General features: G+C 39.5%; 1 protein-coding gene across 1 annotated transcript; it reads right to left on the reverse strand.

The window, feature by feature from the left end:
- slc26a1 (solute carrier family 26 member 1) lies at nt 1-12,896 on the reverse strand. The gene is given in 14 exon segments (XM_028463615.1): nt 1-209; nt 212-270; nt 273-384; nt 387-602; nt 2,027-2,109; nt 2,144-2,348; nt 2,435-2,618; nt 3,466-3,697; nt 3,796-4,042; nt 4,111-4,311; nt 5,113-5,153; nt 5,156-5,176; nt 5,179-5,575; nt 12,774-12,896. Coding segments are annotated over 13 exon segments (2,136 nt in total). The 5' UTR covers nt 5,522-5,575; nt 12,774-12,896; the 3' UTR covers nt 1-17.
- Nucleotides 12,897-18,718: the final 5,822 nt, after the last annotated feature.

Consider the following 18,718-nt stretch of genomic DNA (forward strand, 5'->3'; position numbering starts at 1 on the left):
TAACTGAGTTTGTTTATTCACGGAACTGACCTACAGACCATGAGCTCGTCTGAGCTGCTCTCTGCTACAGACGCTGTGCTGTTTGCATGCTGAACTGCAGCATGAACTGTATGAAAAATAAGGCTTCCAATGTCCTTGTTCTCTCCTTTCAGCAGCTTATCGATGACGGCGGTGTTGCAGCACGCGAGGAGCACGCTCACACACAACTCAAATTCTTATACTCCTTAACCAGCCCGTGGACAGTTGCCATACCCGTAGAGTCTATAAAGGGATGGCTGAGCAGTCCAATATGATGGTATGGAACTCTAGCTCTCTGTGAACCAGCTCCGTAACCACATCTCCGTTGAATTTTTCTCCGTTTTCCTTGGCTTGCCGTGGAAGCATTTCTTTGGCCTTTTTTCAGCTTTCCTCCTTTTTGGTGAGCTCCAAAAAGGTTCGACCCCCACGGCTTTGTAGAGGTTTTTGAGGAAAACATTCTTGTTGGCGTAGTACAGAGGAGCCTGGAAACGGAAAACCTCAACCCCAGGTGGTGGCATGAGGTTCTTGTAGTCTTCTAAACCCTCATAAATTTCAGTGTCACTGAGTCGGCCCAGCAGAGATACCTACAGTATCAGAAAAAGAAAAGATTAGCGAGTTGTTGACATAAAAAACCCCACGTATGCGTAACTTTAAAGGCGACATATCATGCTTTTAAATCCTTCCTTTTTACATATAAATCATACAGTTGTGGTCTATATAAAGCGGAACTGCAATGCTTGGGTCTGAATTCCTCATTATTATAGCTCCACCCCTTTTCTACTCTACCCCTTTTCTGATGTGCTTCTAAGAGCAACTCGTTTTGGTGCGGTCTCTTTAAATGCAAATTAGACACTCCATACCCCGCCCCCTCTCCAGGTTGCAGAGGTGACACCCGGTTCAACTCTACCCTGTTCGGCCATTTTTGCAGTTTGATAGAAGAGATACGATTATCTAGCGGCGTAGAAACTTTTTATTCAGAGGTTATTTACAAAATGTCAACAACAGAAGACTTGTCCATCCAGTCTTACATGTTCGAGCCAGAGTCGGACCCAGCGGAGCGAGATGAAAATGAAGATGAACCTGCAGAACCCTAACAAGTGAGCTAACGCAAGTGCCGAGCTAACGCTGCTTCAGCAACCTCCGCCAGTATAAAGAAGGATTTGCAGAAAGACTTTGTCTGATTGAGGGTTCAATTCCTTCTATCATCTTTGGAGACGACGAACAGAGCACTTCGGTAAGCTGTAAATAACGCTAAAAATGTGATTATAAGACGTCCCTGTCATTGTGTTTGTTAGCATTAGCAGTTGCACCCGTCTTCATATGTTAGCGCTGTGTGCTCGTTTTAGATCCTTGATGATATGGCCTACGTGGTTTAATTTAAGTCTAAAGTTTTCATTAGTCATTTCATTTTGACGTTTTTTGTCTCCGAAAAGACTGTATTAAAATGCATTTTGTGACGTTAGCTTGGCGCTAGCGTCATCCTTGAAGTGCTTCACACACACAAAAATGACCTTACCCACAGATGGGTACATTTCCATGAAAAAATCAAACTCAACCAGGTACTTTGAAAAGGTTCTGATGCTGGGAGACGGTGTAATGAAGCGTGTGGGTTACTACATCCAACAACTGAACATTTTGACTTATCCTCTCGTAACTTCGGCATCCTGGAGCTTGGACTACAAAATAAAAGCGAGAAATAAAATGGTGGATTGCTCGAAGTGTTGGGCCTGGAGTTGATGTACTAATTTGGCAGTTCTGCTGCAAATACTGTGACGTTATTGTTCAAAAAACGTAATAGAGAATAGGAAATCGAAACAGATTGAAAAATATGACCAAAACAGAATATAAAGATATCTACGGAGCACCTGAAGAGACTAATTTGAACTTTTCTGTACGTCTAAACACTAAATAGCAAAATGCATTTAAGGGCTAAAAGAGTGGATTTAGCATGATATGTCCCCTTTAAATGTTCTTTCTCTGTCATTTCTATTGGTCGTTGGAGCGTCACCTTTGGATTCTGGGTCTTAAAGATGATGCACGTCATGGAGAAGACGATTCCAAAGACAAGACCGAGCTCCACACTAATCAGAGAGGAAGAAAAAAGGAGAAAAAAAAGAAAAAAGAGCCGTGGCCGACATGCTGACCAACCAAACAATGGCATCAGTCCGGCTGGCTCGCCACTTGGACGGAATGTCTTTAAACTTCCTCAGAGCACCTCGAAGACTCACAATAATGATGCAAGCAAGGACACACTTCTGCAGAGAGTAAAAAAATGGTGCGAAAAAGAGAAGCACGAGGAGGACCACCATGGCGCTGATCAGACTCGATACCTGAAGGTAAGGAGAAACAGGACACAAGCTTGAGTCTAGTTTGTTTTGTAAGTATTCAAGGTACCGACAAAGGGAGGGAAGTTCACCTGAGTCTGGCAGCCGGTGGAATCCTTCACCATGGTTTTTGCCAGTGCGGCACTGGTGGTGAAGCAGTGGAAAAAGGAAGGAATGATGTTGCAGAGGCCGATGGCCAGCATCTCCTGATTGGGACGAACAGTGTAGCCATTTTTCTTAGCAAACATCTCAGACAGTGACACTGTAAAGGCAAAACTAAAAGAAAAAATACACATTTAAATCATTGATGAGCATTTTATCACAGCAAAGTTACATGTGATGGTGTGATCTGAGGGCCACATTATCAACATTAGTGTCAGCATTTAGAATTGTAACCAATCTAAGCATTAACATATAAAAGAACAAATTGTTTGTGTGATTTTTGTTATTTTGTGTATTTTTCTGTAATTTTTTGTATTTTTGTTGTTGTCTTGTGTGCGTTTGAAGTAGAAAAAAAAAACTTTCTTTTTTATTGTAAGTTTTTGTTGTTGTTTTATGTGTTGGAGTTATTTGTGTATTTTCAGTCATTTTTGTGTCTTTTTGTGGTAGTTTTGTGTATTTTTGGAGTACAGTGTGTTTCTTTGCTGTTTTGTTTATCATTTCTCATATTGTTTGTGTTTGTTGTGGTTTTGTGTGTTTTTGGAGTGATTTTGTGTTTCTTTGTTGCCTTTTTGCATAATTGTGTGTTTCTATGCCTATTTCAGTTGTTGAATTGTGTATTTTCCAGTTATTTTTGTTGTCATCTTGTGGGTTTTGGGAGTATTATTTTTAGTTGCCTTTTGTGTGTTTTCTTACGTTATTTTGTGCATTCACTTTGAGTATTCTTCAGTTTCTAGTCTTGTATAGTTTGACATTGACTTATAAATGTACTTATAAATACTTAAAATTTTGTTTTCAATGCTATCGCCATTCTATTTTAAGAAACAAAAATTGAAATTTGAATTCATTTTCTTAAAATAATCAAACATTTCTCTAACATTAATATAATTTAATCATTTCTGTAAGTTCTGTAATGGTGTAACTATTTTAATTCTGTAAAAGTGGTCAATCAAACACCAATTACCTAATGACAGCCAATGGAATGGCATCCAGAGCCACCCGTGGCATTAGGGGGAAGCTGGGAACCTGAGGAGGAATGAAACCAGTGGGAATGTGACCAGAAACACTGGAGTCGTAGCGGCTGTTCAGCTGTCCATAATGGCTGGCCAGTGTAGCTCCTGCCACCACAACCAGTTCAGTCGGCAGTGGGATCTTTAGACGGTCTTTGTAACGATCTTGGATTTCTTTTCCTGCCACTTTAAAAAAAACAAATGCAAAAGTGTCATTCAGAATTTATATTAGAAAAAAAAACTCTAAATTCTACTATTACTGTTTATAGAATCTGAGCTCAGACCTAGAATTAAGATACAGATGGCACTAGTGATGAGGTCACACATGTTGGTCTTGTGAATATTGGCAAAGATGTTGATCCAGGTGACGATCACCGTGCCGTAGCCCTGGTGACGAGGGATCTTCAGACCCAGCAGATATTTGGCCTGCACGGTCAGAATAGTGAAAGAAGCTCCAGTCGCAAAGCCATCGAGCATCGGAGCCGAGAGGTACACAGAGACGAACCCCAGACGGAACACCGCCATTATCACCTGGATACGGATTGCAGCAAAGCATGATGGGAAAAGCAATTATTTATATTTTCATCTTCATCGTCTACCTGATAGATTCCAGCCAGGAAGGTGACAGCAGCGGCGATGCTGATGGCATAACACTCTTTCCCACACTGCATACCCATCAGCTCCACACTGGGCGCTTCGCTAACGTTGGTGCCAAATGTACTGTTAAATATATCAGAGCTTAATTGCGTGACGTCCTCATTGAGGTCAAAACCTGCCAGGAACACTTCTCGATCCACCACCTGCAGACGGGGATCAAAGTCACAATAGTAAAGATGAATTATTCTATGATTAGGCAACACAATATAAATAAATGTAAGCACCATTAATATCATTAACGTTGCCATGCATTTGATGTTTGAAGATTATTCTTTTATTTTCATTTAAATTTAACGAAATTGACTTCAGAAGACACAAGGTATTACTGTATGCCGAAATGACAATGTTGTCTTTTATTTAAAAAGTGTTTTAATTATTATTATTATTTCTTTTTCAAACAACTAAATCAAGCAGAAAATGTGATATGACGGAGAAATTAGTCCACGTACATGTAATGGGAAAATATCACATGGGTGTCAATTATTTTTGCTTAAAATCTGACGTAATGTGACGGACTTCACCTTCTGAAATGGAAATATCTGTATGACACAGACTAAACCCTCACCCACATGTTTTGGGACAATATATTATCACACATTTACACCATATTTTTTTACTGTAAAACAGGAGGGCTAATGTTAGCATTAGCACGTGTAGCAAACGGTTGGACAATCTCACGTGATCTCAGCGTGTTTGTTTCGGTGCATTTCTGCTTGTATAATAATAATAAGAATAAGAATAATGCATTGGATTTGATATAAATATAAACTTAATGACAATAGTTAACTTAATGAACCATATTAAGTATGCTTGGCACATTTTCAGGATGTTTAATAGTCTGTAACGACATCTGATGAGAGAAAGTCGATGGAAATGTGTAAAGTCTTAAAAGGAATTAGGGAACTTCTGAAACAGAATATCTGAGGTTCTATCTGAAATATTACCTGTCCAACCATGAGGCTCATGAGACTGAAGATCCCCACGATACGTGTCTGGATGTCCCCATGAGAAGTAGATGATATTAGCGTAAAAGGAGGTGTACAACCCGTAGATGGGGTCCACTCCTGCCAGCAGGCAGTAAGCAATGGCCTGTGGCACCAAGATGATGCCAACGATCAGCCCGGACATCACGTCCCCCCAAATGTAGTCCTTCAGCTTGTACTTGGGCAGCCATCGAACCACAGGGAAAAACCCTGTGGGCGTGGATCGAACTCTGGCCCCAGAGCAGCTCACACCTCGCCTCACTTTGGATTTGAGGACGGAGAGCGTCGGCTGTCGCTGGCGAAGCCGACGCTCCAACTGAGGCGGTGAAGAGAGGAGAGGTGTGGCGTTGACCTTGGCGTCCTCCTCCATGGCGGTGAGGACGTGTGTTGGTGAGATGATGTGAAGGAGAGGTCAGCTGCGCTCCTGGGGAGGAAAAGGGACGGACACATCAGTGTTTCCACCAGGTCTCACAAGCATAGTGGATACATCGTCTACTACAGTAGAGATGTTGTTCTGCAGCACTGGTTAAAACAGAAGACAGAACTTTAATTCTTCAACCTTGGTATTGGTTTTAAAATAGATTTTTATGGTCTTGCTGGACTCGGTCTTGCCTCCTAAAATTCTTGCCATGGCTGTGTTCGAAATCACATACTAACGTACTACTCATACTAAGTCTGACCTCAAAATGAGTATGTAGTGCGTTTACATTAGATAGTATGAAAAGATTGAGTTTGTTAGAAATACCTGGATGTATACTATATTGTGACATTTTTCAAGTATGCGTGGTGGGTACACCAGTCATACTCAACCGCCCCGTGACGCATTGCGAGGGGAGCGTAAAATCGTCCTGGGACCGGCTTCAAGCAAAAAGTTTAACATCCGCTTTTCAAAACAAAAGCGTCTCATCTTGTCTTCCATTCGTTTTTTAATGCTTTTGTAAACAGGGCTCTTGTTTTGAAGCGTAGCGTAATGGCGGGTTCCCGAAAATCTCCAAAATGTCAGCATGAAATGTGTTTCCGCGAGTTTTATTTTTATGGCTTGAATGACGACATGTTGATGTTCTACTTGGTCACTTTTTTGCCTAAAATGTTTTCAGAACGTTCAAAGTTGGAGAATCAACAAAGATATTTAGCCTCAGTGTGACTCAGGTCTTTGTTGTTGTAGGTTCGAAATAAATCTTGGAAAACTTGGAAGTATACGTCAGTGGGAACGCTCATCATCCTAACCATACTAATCATACTTATAATATACTGTATAGTAGACAGTATATACTCATTGGGTTTGTAGTGTATAGTACTGAGTATGCCATTTCGAACACAGCCCGAATCTTGTTTCTCATATATTTTGGTCTGGACTACAACATGAGAATTCCAGTGGACAAAATCCCAAATTTAATCCAAACCTATTTACCTTAACCTTAACTCTAAAAAAACCGACCCCACCCTAACCTAAAAAACACATCCTCTGTGCCAGAGCACTGAAGTCTGTGTATTTTAAAGATAAACCTCTCTGTACCTGTAACTGAAGCATTACATAAACCATAACCCTGACTGTAATAAAAAGTTTGTATATGTAATTATTAATATTATTTATTTTTGTAATACAGCATTTAAAACAATGATTTAGTCATAGTTTTCTACAATTTTTTGAGATGACAATAACTAGACTACGACTAATTTAAAACCAAAAACAACATTTGAACAAAAACTACATTGAAATACATTTACATTTTAGTCGACTAGAAAAAATGTAATACAATCTTGTCACATGGGATGAAATCCAATCAGAACTGATGTGATCATGTGATCTCGAGCATTGATCACATCAAATCTGTCTGTGTCTATTTACAAACATCAATACATTCAATATAAGGTTGATCAATGCTATGTGAATCTTTATAAATATCAACATAAACTCCCATCCTGTATATTTTAGTCGACTAAAATCTTAAGCTCATTTAGTTGAATATAACAAAACTATAACTGATGAAGTCCTGATGACTAAAATTTGACAAGAGTTAAGTTGATTTTTAGTCCAAAGACTATGACTAAAACTAAATCAAAGTTAACACTGATTGTGTCTTGTACCCCCTTATTCATTGTCATACTTTGATTATTCACCAATGTGTTGATGTTATATAACAATAAGCTGCTTAACTCTCTGCCATGATTGGGAAATTTATAACAATTTAATTTACAATATACAATAACATTTGGGCTATTTTGTGATTTTGGCTTCACTTTTTATGTGTCTAGACATGGCGTTTATTGCCAGACAAATACAGATAATAGAGAAAAGCATGCATACCTAAGGGTTGGGAATCACAGGGTTGTAAATTTGCCTTTTTACAAGCATTTTATACAAATCACACACTAAATGAACTAAATAACATCAGAGGGGTATTCCATAAAGGAGGGTTAACAAACTCTGAGTCTATCCATAAACTCTGGCTCAACATACCCAGCGATGGGAAACTCTGGGTATCTGATTCTATTACAGCTGGTAGGAAGTGGGTCAATCAACCCTGAGTATGTAAACCTTGGGTTACAATTACGTGCACGCGCGCGATAAAAAGCCATCATCAATGGATCAGAGATTTACTCGAGCTGCCATGACAACCAAACGAAAGAGAGTGATTTATTCACCGTAATGGGTGAAATAAGCCAGTGTTTGAGGAATAGAGCCTGTTCTAAAGGTGTGTTCAGTCTTTAGTGACAATAGTGGCTTAAATCACCAGTAATTAGTCACAATTTTTGGTCTCTTCATCACTTTATTGGTTCAGTGTCGTGACGAGCGGGGAATAATATGAATAAAATGTTGCTGCATAGAGAGCCCTCCTGTTACACTGGATATAAAGACAGCGACTGCCGCTTGATATCGAATCAATTATATAGATTTTTAATGTAATATTGTGGCCAGAGTCATCTCGACGTCCTAAAAAAATGTCATAAACAAAGACTGAAGCGGGACGCGAAACCTGTGTTTCAGAGAAGTGTTAAGGTTTATTAAAGTATTCAGAAATGGTGTTCAGGTGGGCGGAGCCAGGTAGAAACCCAGGGTTTCTTTGATAAAACCTGCCAGTGACCAGGTTTAGTTCACGGACAATGTTGCCATGGAAACGTACTCAGAGAAGAACATACCTCGCATTTAGGAATGAGATACTCAGTTTCCCTCATTTGAGCCCGAACATACTCAGAGTTTGAACATAACCCGCTTTATGGAACACCCCTCAGGCCTAACTTGTTATTAAAGGGATATTCAACCAAAATGTCAAGGACTAGAAGCTGCAAAAAAAAAAAAAAAAAAGCACTTTAAACGTACGCTTGTAGAAGCTAACAAACTGTGATGTAATGATTACTCCAGGAAGCGCTTCATTCACGTCACTCACACTGGTTTGATAAGGTTAAAGAAATCCAATCAACTGCTACAACAGAAAATCCCATTTCTCCTTTCCTGGTAAGTGCAACTCCTAAATTTACTGGTTGACGTGAAGCTGAGCACTAAAACAAAGGATTACAATGTTTCAACACAATTAAATAACAATGGACTGAAAACACACAAGAGCAATTATGTCGTGCAGAGAACATGGTATGTGAATGCTGATTGGCTGAAATCTCTATAATGTATTTGGCAACCAGTGATTGTGCACGTTGTCCCACTTAAAAAGACAAGAGAGGTCTTTAATTTCCATCATAGTTACACTTCAACTGTGAAAAACAGAATGTGGATTAAAAAAAATCCAGGAAATCACAATGCATTAGGGATGTAACAATTAATCGTAATCGATTCATAGGTATCACGATTCACATCGATTCTCTGAAAATTGAATAACAGTACTTTTTTTAAACAGCAGAAGGGAGTAACAGGACTTTTTTTAAACAGCAGAGCGCTATGTATTTATCTTTCTCTTGTCCAAATGCTGAGGCGCCGGGCGGAATCTGCTACTACTTTCCTTCTGGCCGCCTTCTACTCTTAAACATGTTCATAAATGATTCCTTACCCCTTTAGCATCAAAAGAATATCTGTAATATCACGTGAAGATCTGTAAAAGTCATGTTTTTTTTCTATAGCTCTGTCTGCTAGCATAGCATCTCTCTTCACTGCACAGAATATCTGCATGCCAACCGACCACTGGGTTACCAGTGCCCTCTGCTGGTCCAATCAAATATCTGACGTAAATACAGTGCAATGACTGTTTTTTTTTTTTTTAAAGTTCAATTGTTAAGGCACAAAATACCTTTTCAGTTGCATTTAAAAAAAAAAAAAAATTAATAGGCTTCTTCTTCATTTGTATTATTCCTTTATTTCTAATTCAAGATTTATTTTAGTTAAATTGCATTGTTTTGAATAGTTTATCAAGGGATTCTTTTGACATGAAAATAAAGGAAAATAGTACAGTATTTTCCATTTTTTCACAAAAAATAAAGGAATATTTTTCAATCATCATTTGTTGACAGTCCCTTTTTGTAAAATAAATCGTGGAGAATCGTTGTGAACCCAGTATCGTGAATCGAATCGTATCGGGAGTTGAGTGGAGTGAATCGCAATCCCTACATTGCATGATATATTTTTTTAAAGGTATTATTTGTAAATTCTTGAATAAAACAAGTATTTGTCACCTAGAAACGAGCAAGAATTCCCGCTCTCACAGACCTGTTACTACTTCTTTAAGAAGCTCCTCTGTCCTCCACTCGTTACCTGTATTAATGGCACCTGTTTGGACTCGTTATCAGTATAAAAGACACCTGTCCACAACCTTCGATCAGTCAGACTCCAAACTTCACCATGGTCAGTGATCTGCAACCTTTACTCTCAAAGGAACCATTTTGCCTAATCTCACCTGGATTAAAGTCATCCCGGAGCCGAAAAAATACCTTCTCAATGAAGACAATACAGTGTAATAAATTATGTACAATTTAAATTATATAGAATAATGTTTGATTTAATTTGACTAGATTTTTTATTGATCATGTAAATGCAACTTAAAAAAAGTCAAGAAAAAAATCAAGAAAAAAACAGTATCTTGCATCTTCAAATTCTTACACGCATCTCATTTTACATGAACACAATGTTATATAATAAGATTTTTTTTAGTTAATGTATTTAAAGGGCTACAAAAGTAACTTGCATTTGATAACTCATGACCATGTGGTCAACACATGCTAATTGCTAGCTTCTTGCCACAAATAAAACATGCATATTTAACCGGCACATTGGTGGTTAAATGAATCTGTCCCCGCACAATTAAAATCTCTAATTTCTTCCAGAATAGTGTTTTTGTTGGTTTAATCATCTTACCAGAGATTTAAAACTTAAGGTTAGCCACAGGTGCAGGAAAGTCGATAGTCTGTAGATGTTGCAGGACGTGAAGTAGGAAGGTGCTGAGTCATTGCACAACGTGATTTATTTTCAGGTTATATCTTGATTTTATTCGTTATTTCAATCGTTTTTTTTTTTTTTTTTTTTTTTTAAGCTATAGGGAGCCACTGCCTAAGAGTCAAAGAGCCACATTAGGCTCCAGAGCCACATGTTGCAGACCCCTGACCATGGCCAGGACCAAAAGACAGGGATGACCCAACCTACAATAGCAGCTTGGTGAGAAGAGATCAACTATTGAAGCTATTATTAGAATATGGATGTCATGTGTGTTTGAGGCTGAAAACATGCATTTATAACAGTTTTCAGCTGTAAAGAGATCATGTGACGTGTGCTTTTCGCTTTAACGTTAAACCAGTTTGGCATTCTGTTTTTATGATGGAAAAAGATTTGTCTCCAGTCCCGCTTTGGGATTAAAGCCCCTCTGTGTGTTTATTCACAGAGTTAAAGAATAACTTTGCTTTTGTTGTTGCTGAAGTCAAACGTCAGGTTAGTCAGTCGAAGACAGGATGTCCAGTGGACGAGCAGCTAAAGTCAACAACGGAGCAATCATTGACAAAGGCCGTCATCCAATGTTGGGCGGACAAGACGGGAGTACGTAGTCGCAATCACAGGGAGAACATGCAAACTCCTCACAGAACGCTCACAGTTGCAACAAAACTCAAGCAGGATTTGGTCTGTGAAGGCAGGTTACGTTGATCACAGAATGTCAAATAGGGGTGAGTATTGGCAAGGATGATGCGTATTACGATACGATATTATCGCGATGTCACGATGTATTGCCGGATTCTTGCAGACGGCGTTGTCCTTATCAAGCTCGTTTTTACTTCCTTTAAGTTGGGGATAAAGTACTTCCAAACGTCAGCTTTGTACTGTGGAGGCGTTATCATTTTGTCGGCCATGTTGTTTGGGATTCGAGTCAGTCCGCTTCTGCCACTGTGACTGCCTCTACTACAGAGATGGCGCTGCACCGCACAGCAAAGTCGCTCTACGGCGCCATCTACTGGAGTGGAGGTGCGGAAGTCGTACAATTTTCAAGGTTTTTATGTAGTAAATAAATAAAAAAAATACAATAAGAAAAATATTGTTTAAATATCAAGTAAAAAAAAAAATATATATATATATATTACTTGATATTTAAACAATATTTTATATTAAATTGATTTAAAAAAAATAAAATAAAATTGCGATACATTGTGAAATCGATTTTTTTTTCCTCACACCCCTAATGTCAAACATGACACAAGCCGACACATTCATCAACAGACTGAATATTTATCAGTTCCTTTAAATTAGGTTAAATCTCAGTGGGCTACAGAAGTGCTTCGGTGCTTTTTTCCAGTAGCAGCTGTGACTCACAGCCATAAAATGAAGGAGAACGTATATCAGCGCGTGCTATCAGTGCTGATAGCTCTCCACTTCCTGTGGCTGTGCAGGGCTGATCTTCACAATCTATGTTTACACTTAGTTAGACGAACGCTGAGAGATGAAAACAGTCCTTTCATCTGCCATTCTCTGCTTTGATTGAGTTTACTATCCCTTTGCATAGAAAGCAGAAAGCAAGCAGTTGTAAATCCCACCTGAAGCTATTTACCTGACAGCAAACCAAATAGGAACCCTGGTGAGGGTTAGAAATACCAAATGCAAGAACGCTCTTAAACTGCTCAGCGTGACACAAACCATGGCGAGTTCAGTGTGTCACAAAGAACAACTCTTACTGCCAGTAGCCTCCGATCAATTTTCACCCCCTTCAGATCATGTGACATGCAACAAAACAAGCCTCTGAATGGGAATTACCTTTGAGCCCTGTTTACAAATTCATTCCTCTTAATCATTGGTTTAAAATCTACTGTCGTTACATAATCACATCAAAGCTGGAAGACAACATACAAAGCCAGTTAACAAAATAAAAGCATGACTCAAGTTTGATGAGTTTGCTTTTTTTTTTTTTTTGGTTGTATGCATTGAATTGGGATCCTTACAACCAATAAAAAATATATATTTGTGTTTTATTGCTTGATCTCATGAAAATAACAGCTACTTATGTAGACATCCTCCTTAATACATGATAAGGGGGAACAATAATTATGCCTCAGTGAGTTAGTGTGGAAATGTAACATAGTCTATGTTACAAAGGCAACACAATATGGGAAACATAGTGATAGTTCCTCAAATTGCTTTTTCTGCATTGTAAAACTTCCTACAAATATGATTATTGAAACAAGACGCAGGACATTGTACTCACCAGGAGTTTTTTTTTTTCTCTGAAATGACACGATGGAGCTTTTCTTGTGTTGGATTCAAACCAAACCTTCCGCCGTCTCCCTCTCACTCATCCGAGCCACAAAGTGTGACTTCTGCTGATTTTTATAGTGAGATAAGTGCAGCCCTTTGGTCACCCTTACACTTCTCACCATTGGCCTGGTCTGTGGAAGTGGGTGTGTCTTTGTTTTATGATGCATCAGCATGATCAGGTAGTGGCATGAAACTCATTTTGTGCAGGATTTATCCAAACACAGGGTTGTGATTGCAAAGCAGAAACCAGAACAGTTTGTTCCTTTTTGCACCTTCACATAAGGAGGCAAACAAAGCTGTGTGGTAGTTTAGTGCAGTGGTTCTCAAGCTTGTTTGGCTCACGTACCCCCTTTCTCTTACTTTTGAATCCAAGTACCCCCTTTGTCCGACTAGAACATTTTGCTCAGAATTCTGTGGAAAAAAAAACAACTCTAGAGCATAATGAGGGAATGAATGAGTGATAACACAAATTTTAAAGAATGAAACAGTATTTACTGCCTTATGAATAGATTTATTTCTGTAGTTTTTATCATTTCCGGTCATCTCCCGCATGGGACCAAGACTGATCTTGTATTTTCAGTTCATGCTCTAATCAAGATCATTTCTATCCACATTTTTGGTGACATTTTATGTACTTTGTTGTTGTTTTTTTATTATTCCATGTAGTTTTTTTTTATTATTTTGTGTGTTTTTGTGTGGTGTTGGTAATATTTAAATTATTGTGTGTGTGTGTGTGTGTGTGTGCGTTTGGTGTTGTTTGGTATGTTTCTGTTATTGTTGTGTATTTTGTAGTGATCGTGTGTATTTTTCTGTCTTTGTTGTGGTTTTATGTGTTGCTGGTGATAGTAACTATTTTTCTCTTTCAGCTTGTGTGTTTTTTTGGTGTCATTTAAAAAAAAAAAAAAATTGTTGTTTATTTTTATCATTCAGTATATTTTTCTTCCTATTTTGTGTTTTTTATTGAATTTTATTTTTTTTTTGTCGTTTTGTGAGTTGCTGGTAATATTTAGTATGATTATAATTTTTAACTAAAAGCATACATTATTAAACCTCATATTTTTAATGCTCATTTGTTGATTTTCCTCTCTCTGTCTCTCTCAAGGACCCCCTGTAGTGTCATCGCGTACCCCTAGGGGTACATGTACCTCCATTTGGGAACCACTGGTTCAGTGAACCCAACTTTACTATAGAACAAAATGCCTTATCGTTAAAAATAGATGTATCTTGGGTAGGACCTCCCATTTTTCTGTGATCGCGGAAAACACCCGGAAAATGCGTAATTTACTTCCTGAAACGGAAATTTCAATATTGTAAAATATTGTATAATATTGATCTTTTTTTAAATCTTTTTACAAAATCAAGCAGACTTTACAATCTGACACTGAATTTAGCCTCACATGCATGTTTTGGTAAAATATCATCAATCATTTATGCATAATTTGTTCGTGGTTGGAGAGACAAAAATGTCAATTCTTGCACAAAATCTGACTAACGTCACTTTTTGAAATGGAAATATCTCCAGTATGTGACTCACCCACTTGTTTTGTGACAATTATCACACGTGTCCGTCATATTTTTTTTGCCGGACATTAAATGTGACACAAAATCTTGCGTGTTCTTGTGCTCATTTTGGTGCATTTCTGTGTATAAATATGAAATGAATGAGGAAGTTTAATAGTATCAACATCTGATGAGGGAAAGATGATGAAACAAAGTGCCAGGGTTCAATCAAATCAATGTGTGGAAAAACATAAATGACCCATGTCTGAGCTAATATGTTCTCTTCATCATGAATCAGGATTTTTGTAAATACGCTTGATGTTTAGTTAATGATATGTATTCATACAACAACGTTATCTGTTTATTTGGTTTAAATTATTTATTATAATCTTCTATTCCACTTGAGTGCACATACTATGCAGCAAAATTCCCCGTTTTTAGGCATATTTTTGATGGTTAAAGATTTGATGAACATATAATTGGTCTTTAAATGTTTGAACAGTCATGTGTCGCCGCTGTTCTCAGCTCTCATTGTTCGGCGTCAGGACTCCCGTAGACCCAACACCAGAGCCTCGGTCAGTGGGGACTGTGTTCTCCCAAAATTTACAAAATCTTTTGGACAGTCCAGTTTCTCTTTTAATGGATCCAGCCTGTGGAACTCTCTGCCCACTGATTTAAAACTGCAGACTGACATGAACAGGTTCCACAGAGGTCTGAAACAATGACTGAAGTCAAGTCAAAGCTGCTCACATGGTAACGCTTTATGAAATCTATCCTGATGTGTATTGTTTACCTTTTTTTTTTTTTTTTTTTTTTTTTTTTTTTTTTTTTTTTTAATTTTTTCTTTCACCTTGTCTGCACATGCTGTTGAAGGTTAACACTACAAGAAGTGCAATCTTTTAACAGCAATGCATATTTTATTATTGCAATTAAATAAATGAATTTATTTCATTGCATAATTGTGACCATCACCAGCCTCCCTAGGGAAGGGTAAATACTTTATTAAAGGGAGGATGTAAAAGAGAGAGGGCAGTGTTACACCAGGGTGAGGGGGGTGGGGGGGGGAGTTAACAGGGAGGAGGGATACAAGATAGGAAAACGAATGGGTGGGGAATAATCAATAAGTTTCAAGTGATGTGATGTGAAATTGTGGTTGTGTATATTGTGCTTATTGTTGTGTTATCAAGCCAGTCTGGTGACCAGTGTGCGGCTTAGGAATAATGATGGTGGCTGTGAGCAGAGGAGGAAGTGAGTGGAAGTTACATAAAACAGGTATTTGGGAACAACGTGTCTATGGTTGAGCCCAGTATGAGTGTTATCCCACAGCCCGAGGCCAGTGCGTCCATGACAAATGTGATTCCAAGAGCCGCTACTGCAAAACCCATAAAGCCGCCCCCGGGCCGAAGAAGCAGTCGGGCCAGCAGAAAGAAGAGCGAGAGATCTAGGGGCCCCCGGCGACCACCCCACGGCCAAGCAGCCCCCCGAACGCCCCCAAGGTCCCAAGCCGAGAGGCTGCCATTGCCCCCCCCATACACACCCGAAAAGCCCCCAAGGAGCCAAGGACCCAGCGCACCACGCCACCGACTCCAACCCCCAACCCCCAGGCCCCCAGCCCCCCACCCCCCCACCACCACCCACACCCCCGCGCCCAGCCCCCCGAGGGGAGGGCCCAGAGAGCCCCCGCCCGAGACCCCAGCGGAGGAGCCAAAGCCCACGCCCAGCAGACGACCAGAGCCACGCCGAACGGGCAGCCGGCGGGCCCCCGCCGGTGAGCCCAGAGCCAGCAAGGACCCGACCCCAGGCCAGGAGGACCCGGAATGGATGCAGCACCAGGAGCAGCCCGCCCAGGGCGAACGACCACACCCCAAGCCGCATAAGGCACCAGGGGGCCGCTGGGAGTCCCCCGCCGGTCCCGAGGCACCCCAACCTAGCCCCCCCGGGCGCCCCAGATGCCGATGCCGCCCGCGCCACGAGCTTCAGTTCTTTTAAAGCCAGGGCCCCCTCCAGAGGCCAAGCCAGACCGCCCCGCCGGGATGTGGCCCCTAATTTAACCGTATTGTTTACCTTTTAAATAGTGTAATGTGTATTGTATTGTGAAATGTGTTGCCTCCTATGGACAGGTGTTGCAAATTAGCAGTTTTGCTATAACACTGAAAACGATGTATCTGGTTTGTCCAATGCAGTTGTTATGTCCATATCAAATAAACGAATAAATAAATAACTGCAAAATCTAGACATTTTTCTGAAATCCTAAAATATTACAGATGCTGTTCTTTACATTATTGCAAATTTAACATGATAAACAAATACAATTCAAGCTATTTATTTATTTATTTTTTTTTAATTTTGCGACTTAAATTTGTTCTTGCTAAACCACCCCTCCACCAAGAACCGAGATTGTTTTCTATTAAAAGGCTTGAAATGTAGCAATTGGTGAATCAAGTTCAAAACTATTAGCATGATGCTACGCTAATAAAACACAAGGAAAAAAACAGAAGGGACCGAAAAGTCACCACACAAACAGCTGTGTGTATGTGCATGCATGCGGCGATAATGTTTTATAATCTTTGTATAGTGGGTGGGTAAGTTTTATTGTTTTCACTGTATTTCACTGTAGTGTAGAAAGACTAAACCCCTGCTTTCTCCTGATCTGCCGCTAGGAAGGAAATTAAAATAATCCCTTGATTATGGGCGGGGCTGCTGGAGCAGCTAAGACACGCCCACTCTATACTATCAAATCTATGCTATGCTAACTAGCTACTTTACGCAATTTTTATAAAAGGGGCGGGGCGAACGGTGCTTGTTTGTGACGCAAAATGGTCCTAAAACGTCACATGATCTTGTTCTCAGGCAATAGCAAAAATCTATTGTAATAACTGGGTTTCGACCCATAGAGAGCAGTGACTGTGACATTTTACAACAAAATATACCAAAATGAAATACTTTGACTAAAATGTCGAGAGTTAGACCAGGATTTGTATTCAGCAGAAAAAAGTGGTTTTGGGGTTTAGTTACTTTTTAATTATTGAAACACAGGAAACTCCAGTGATGATATTATAATATGTTAAAGTCCTGAATGGTGATCAGAGTCAGGTAACATTAACTGGGGGGGCACATAAACACTCCGTTCCGAGTTGCATCTAGGTGAACTGAATCATTATTAATACATAAATAAATCAAAACCAAAGAATGGATGTTACGTAAAACATGCACATATGTGGTGTAATAAATCTACTGGTGCGTCTCATTTCTTATGATCAACTTCCGTCTGTGTTGACGGCTGTGTTAGCGGTATTTATAACGTGCAAAACATTTTTTTTTTTCACTACCCTAAAAAAAGCTGTAATTTTTTTTTTGCAAAAGTGTCAAATGGTAGAAGTTCTAACACCTATTGTTCCTCACACCACCCTCACAGTAGATGGCCAGTCACCAGTTTATTTAGATACTGTTTGGACCGTAACACCGCAAAACAAAACTACAGCGTGAGCAGATTTTTACGAGCTAAAATGAAAACATGAGCAGGACCAGGAAACTGCTGAAATGAATCCTAAACAGTCCTATTGTGTGAGGAGACCTGGTCCAGGACCTGGGGAGGGAAACCAGGTGCAGCGGACTTCAATTCTCGCTCTAATTTCTGCATAAATATCACACAAACAAAACAAGTTAAAAACCCCCCCAAAAAAACAAACGCTGTTTATATGGTTTTTGTTTTTTCTGTATTTCTGTTTTGGTTTTAAATCAGAAAAACAAAACAACCACACTGTTTATTTGTTTTTTTGATTTGGTTTTAAAACGAAATAACAAAGAACAAAGGGTACACGGATTCCTAAAGCTATATGAACACAGCCACAAAAACAAAGTTAGCTCGCTAACATACCTTATGAAGTGGTCGCTACAGCATCAGCAGACTCTGCTCCTCCCGACCACAGAAGTTGGTTTAAAATCCACTTTTTACGGCGTTGTTCTGTGAGATTTTTACATTTCTCACCCTTGTGAACGACAATCTTTGGTACTCTAAAAAATCTCTTTTCCTTTTCTCGGTTAGAACGATTGGAGCATCCGTAAACTACACAAAATATGGGCATTTAGGTGATTTCAGACGGCATATTTTCAAGTTTCCTGTCCATCTGAATTTAGAGCTCTAGCTTTGTCATGGTGCGGCAATGTGAGTGACGTCGCGTGAATCAACGTTCAATAGCACAAACGTTAAACAATTACACCACAGTATATTATATCTATGTAGGAGACTCCCGTCCACGGTCAGCGAATGGACACATTCAGTTGATAGCCAATCAGATATCTTTGATTAATAAAAAGCTCCCCTGGCGCGGCCGGGAAGAGTGTGTGTGTGTGTGTGGGGGGAGTGGTTGGGGGCACAGTAGGTTAGCTGGGGGG

Source organism: Gouania willdenowi, chromosome 12, assembly GCF_900634775.1.
Source record: "Gouania willdenowi chromosome 12, fGouWil2.1, whole genome shotgun sequence".
NCBI classification, from domain to species: domain Eukaryota; kingdom Metazoa; phylum Chordata; class Actinopteri; order Blenniiformes; family Gobiesocidae; genus Gouania; species Gouania willdenowi.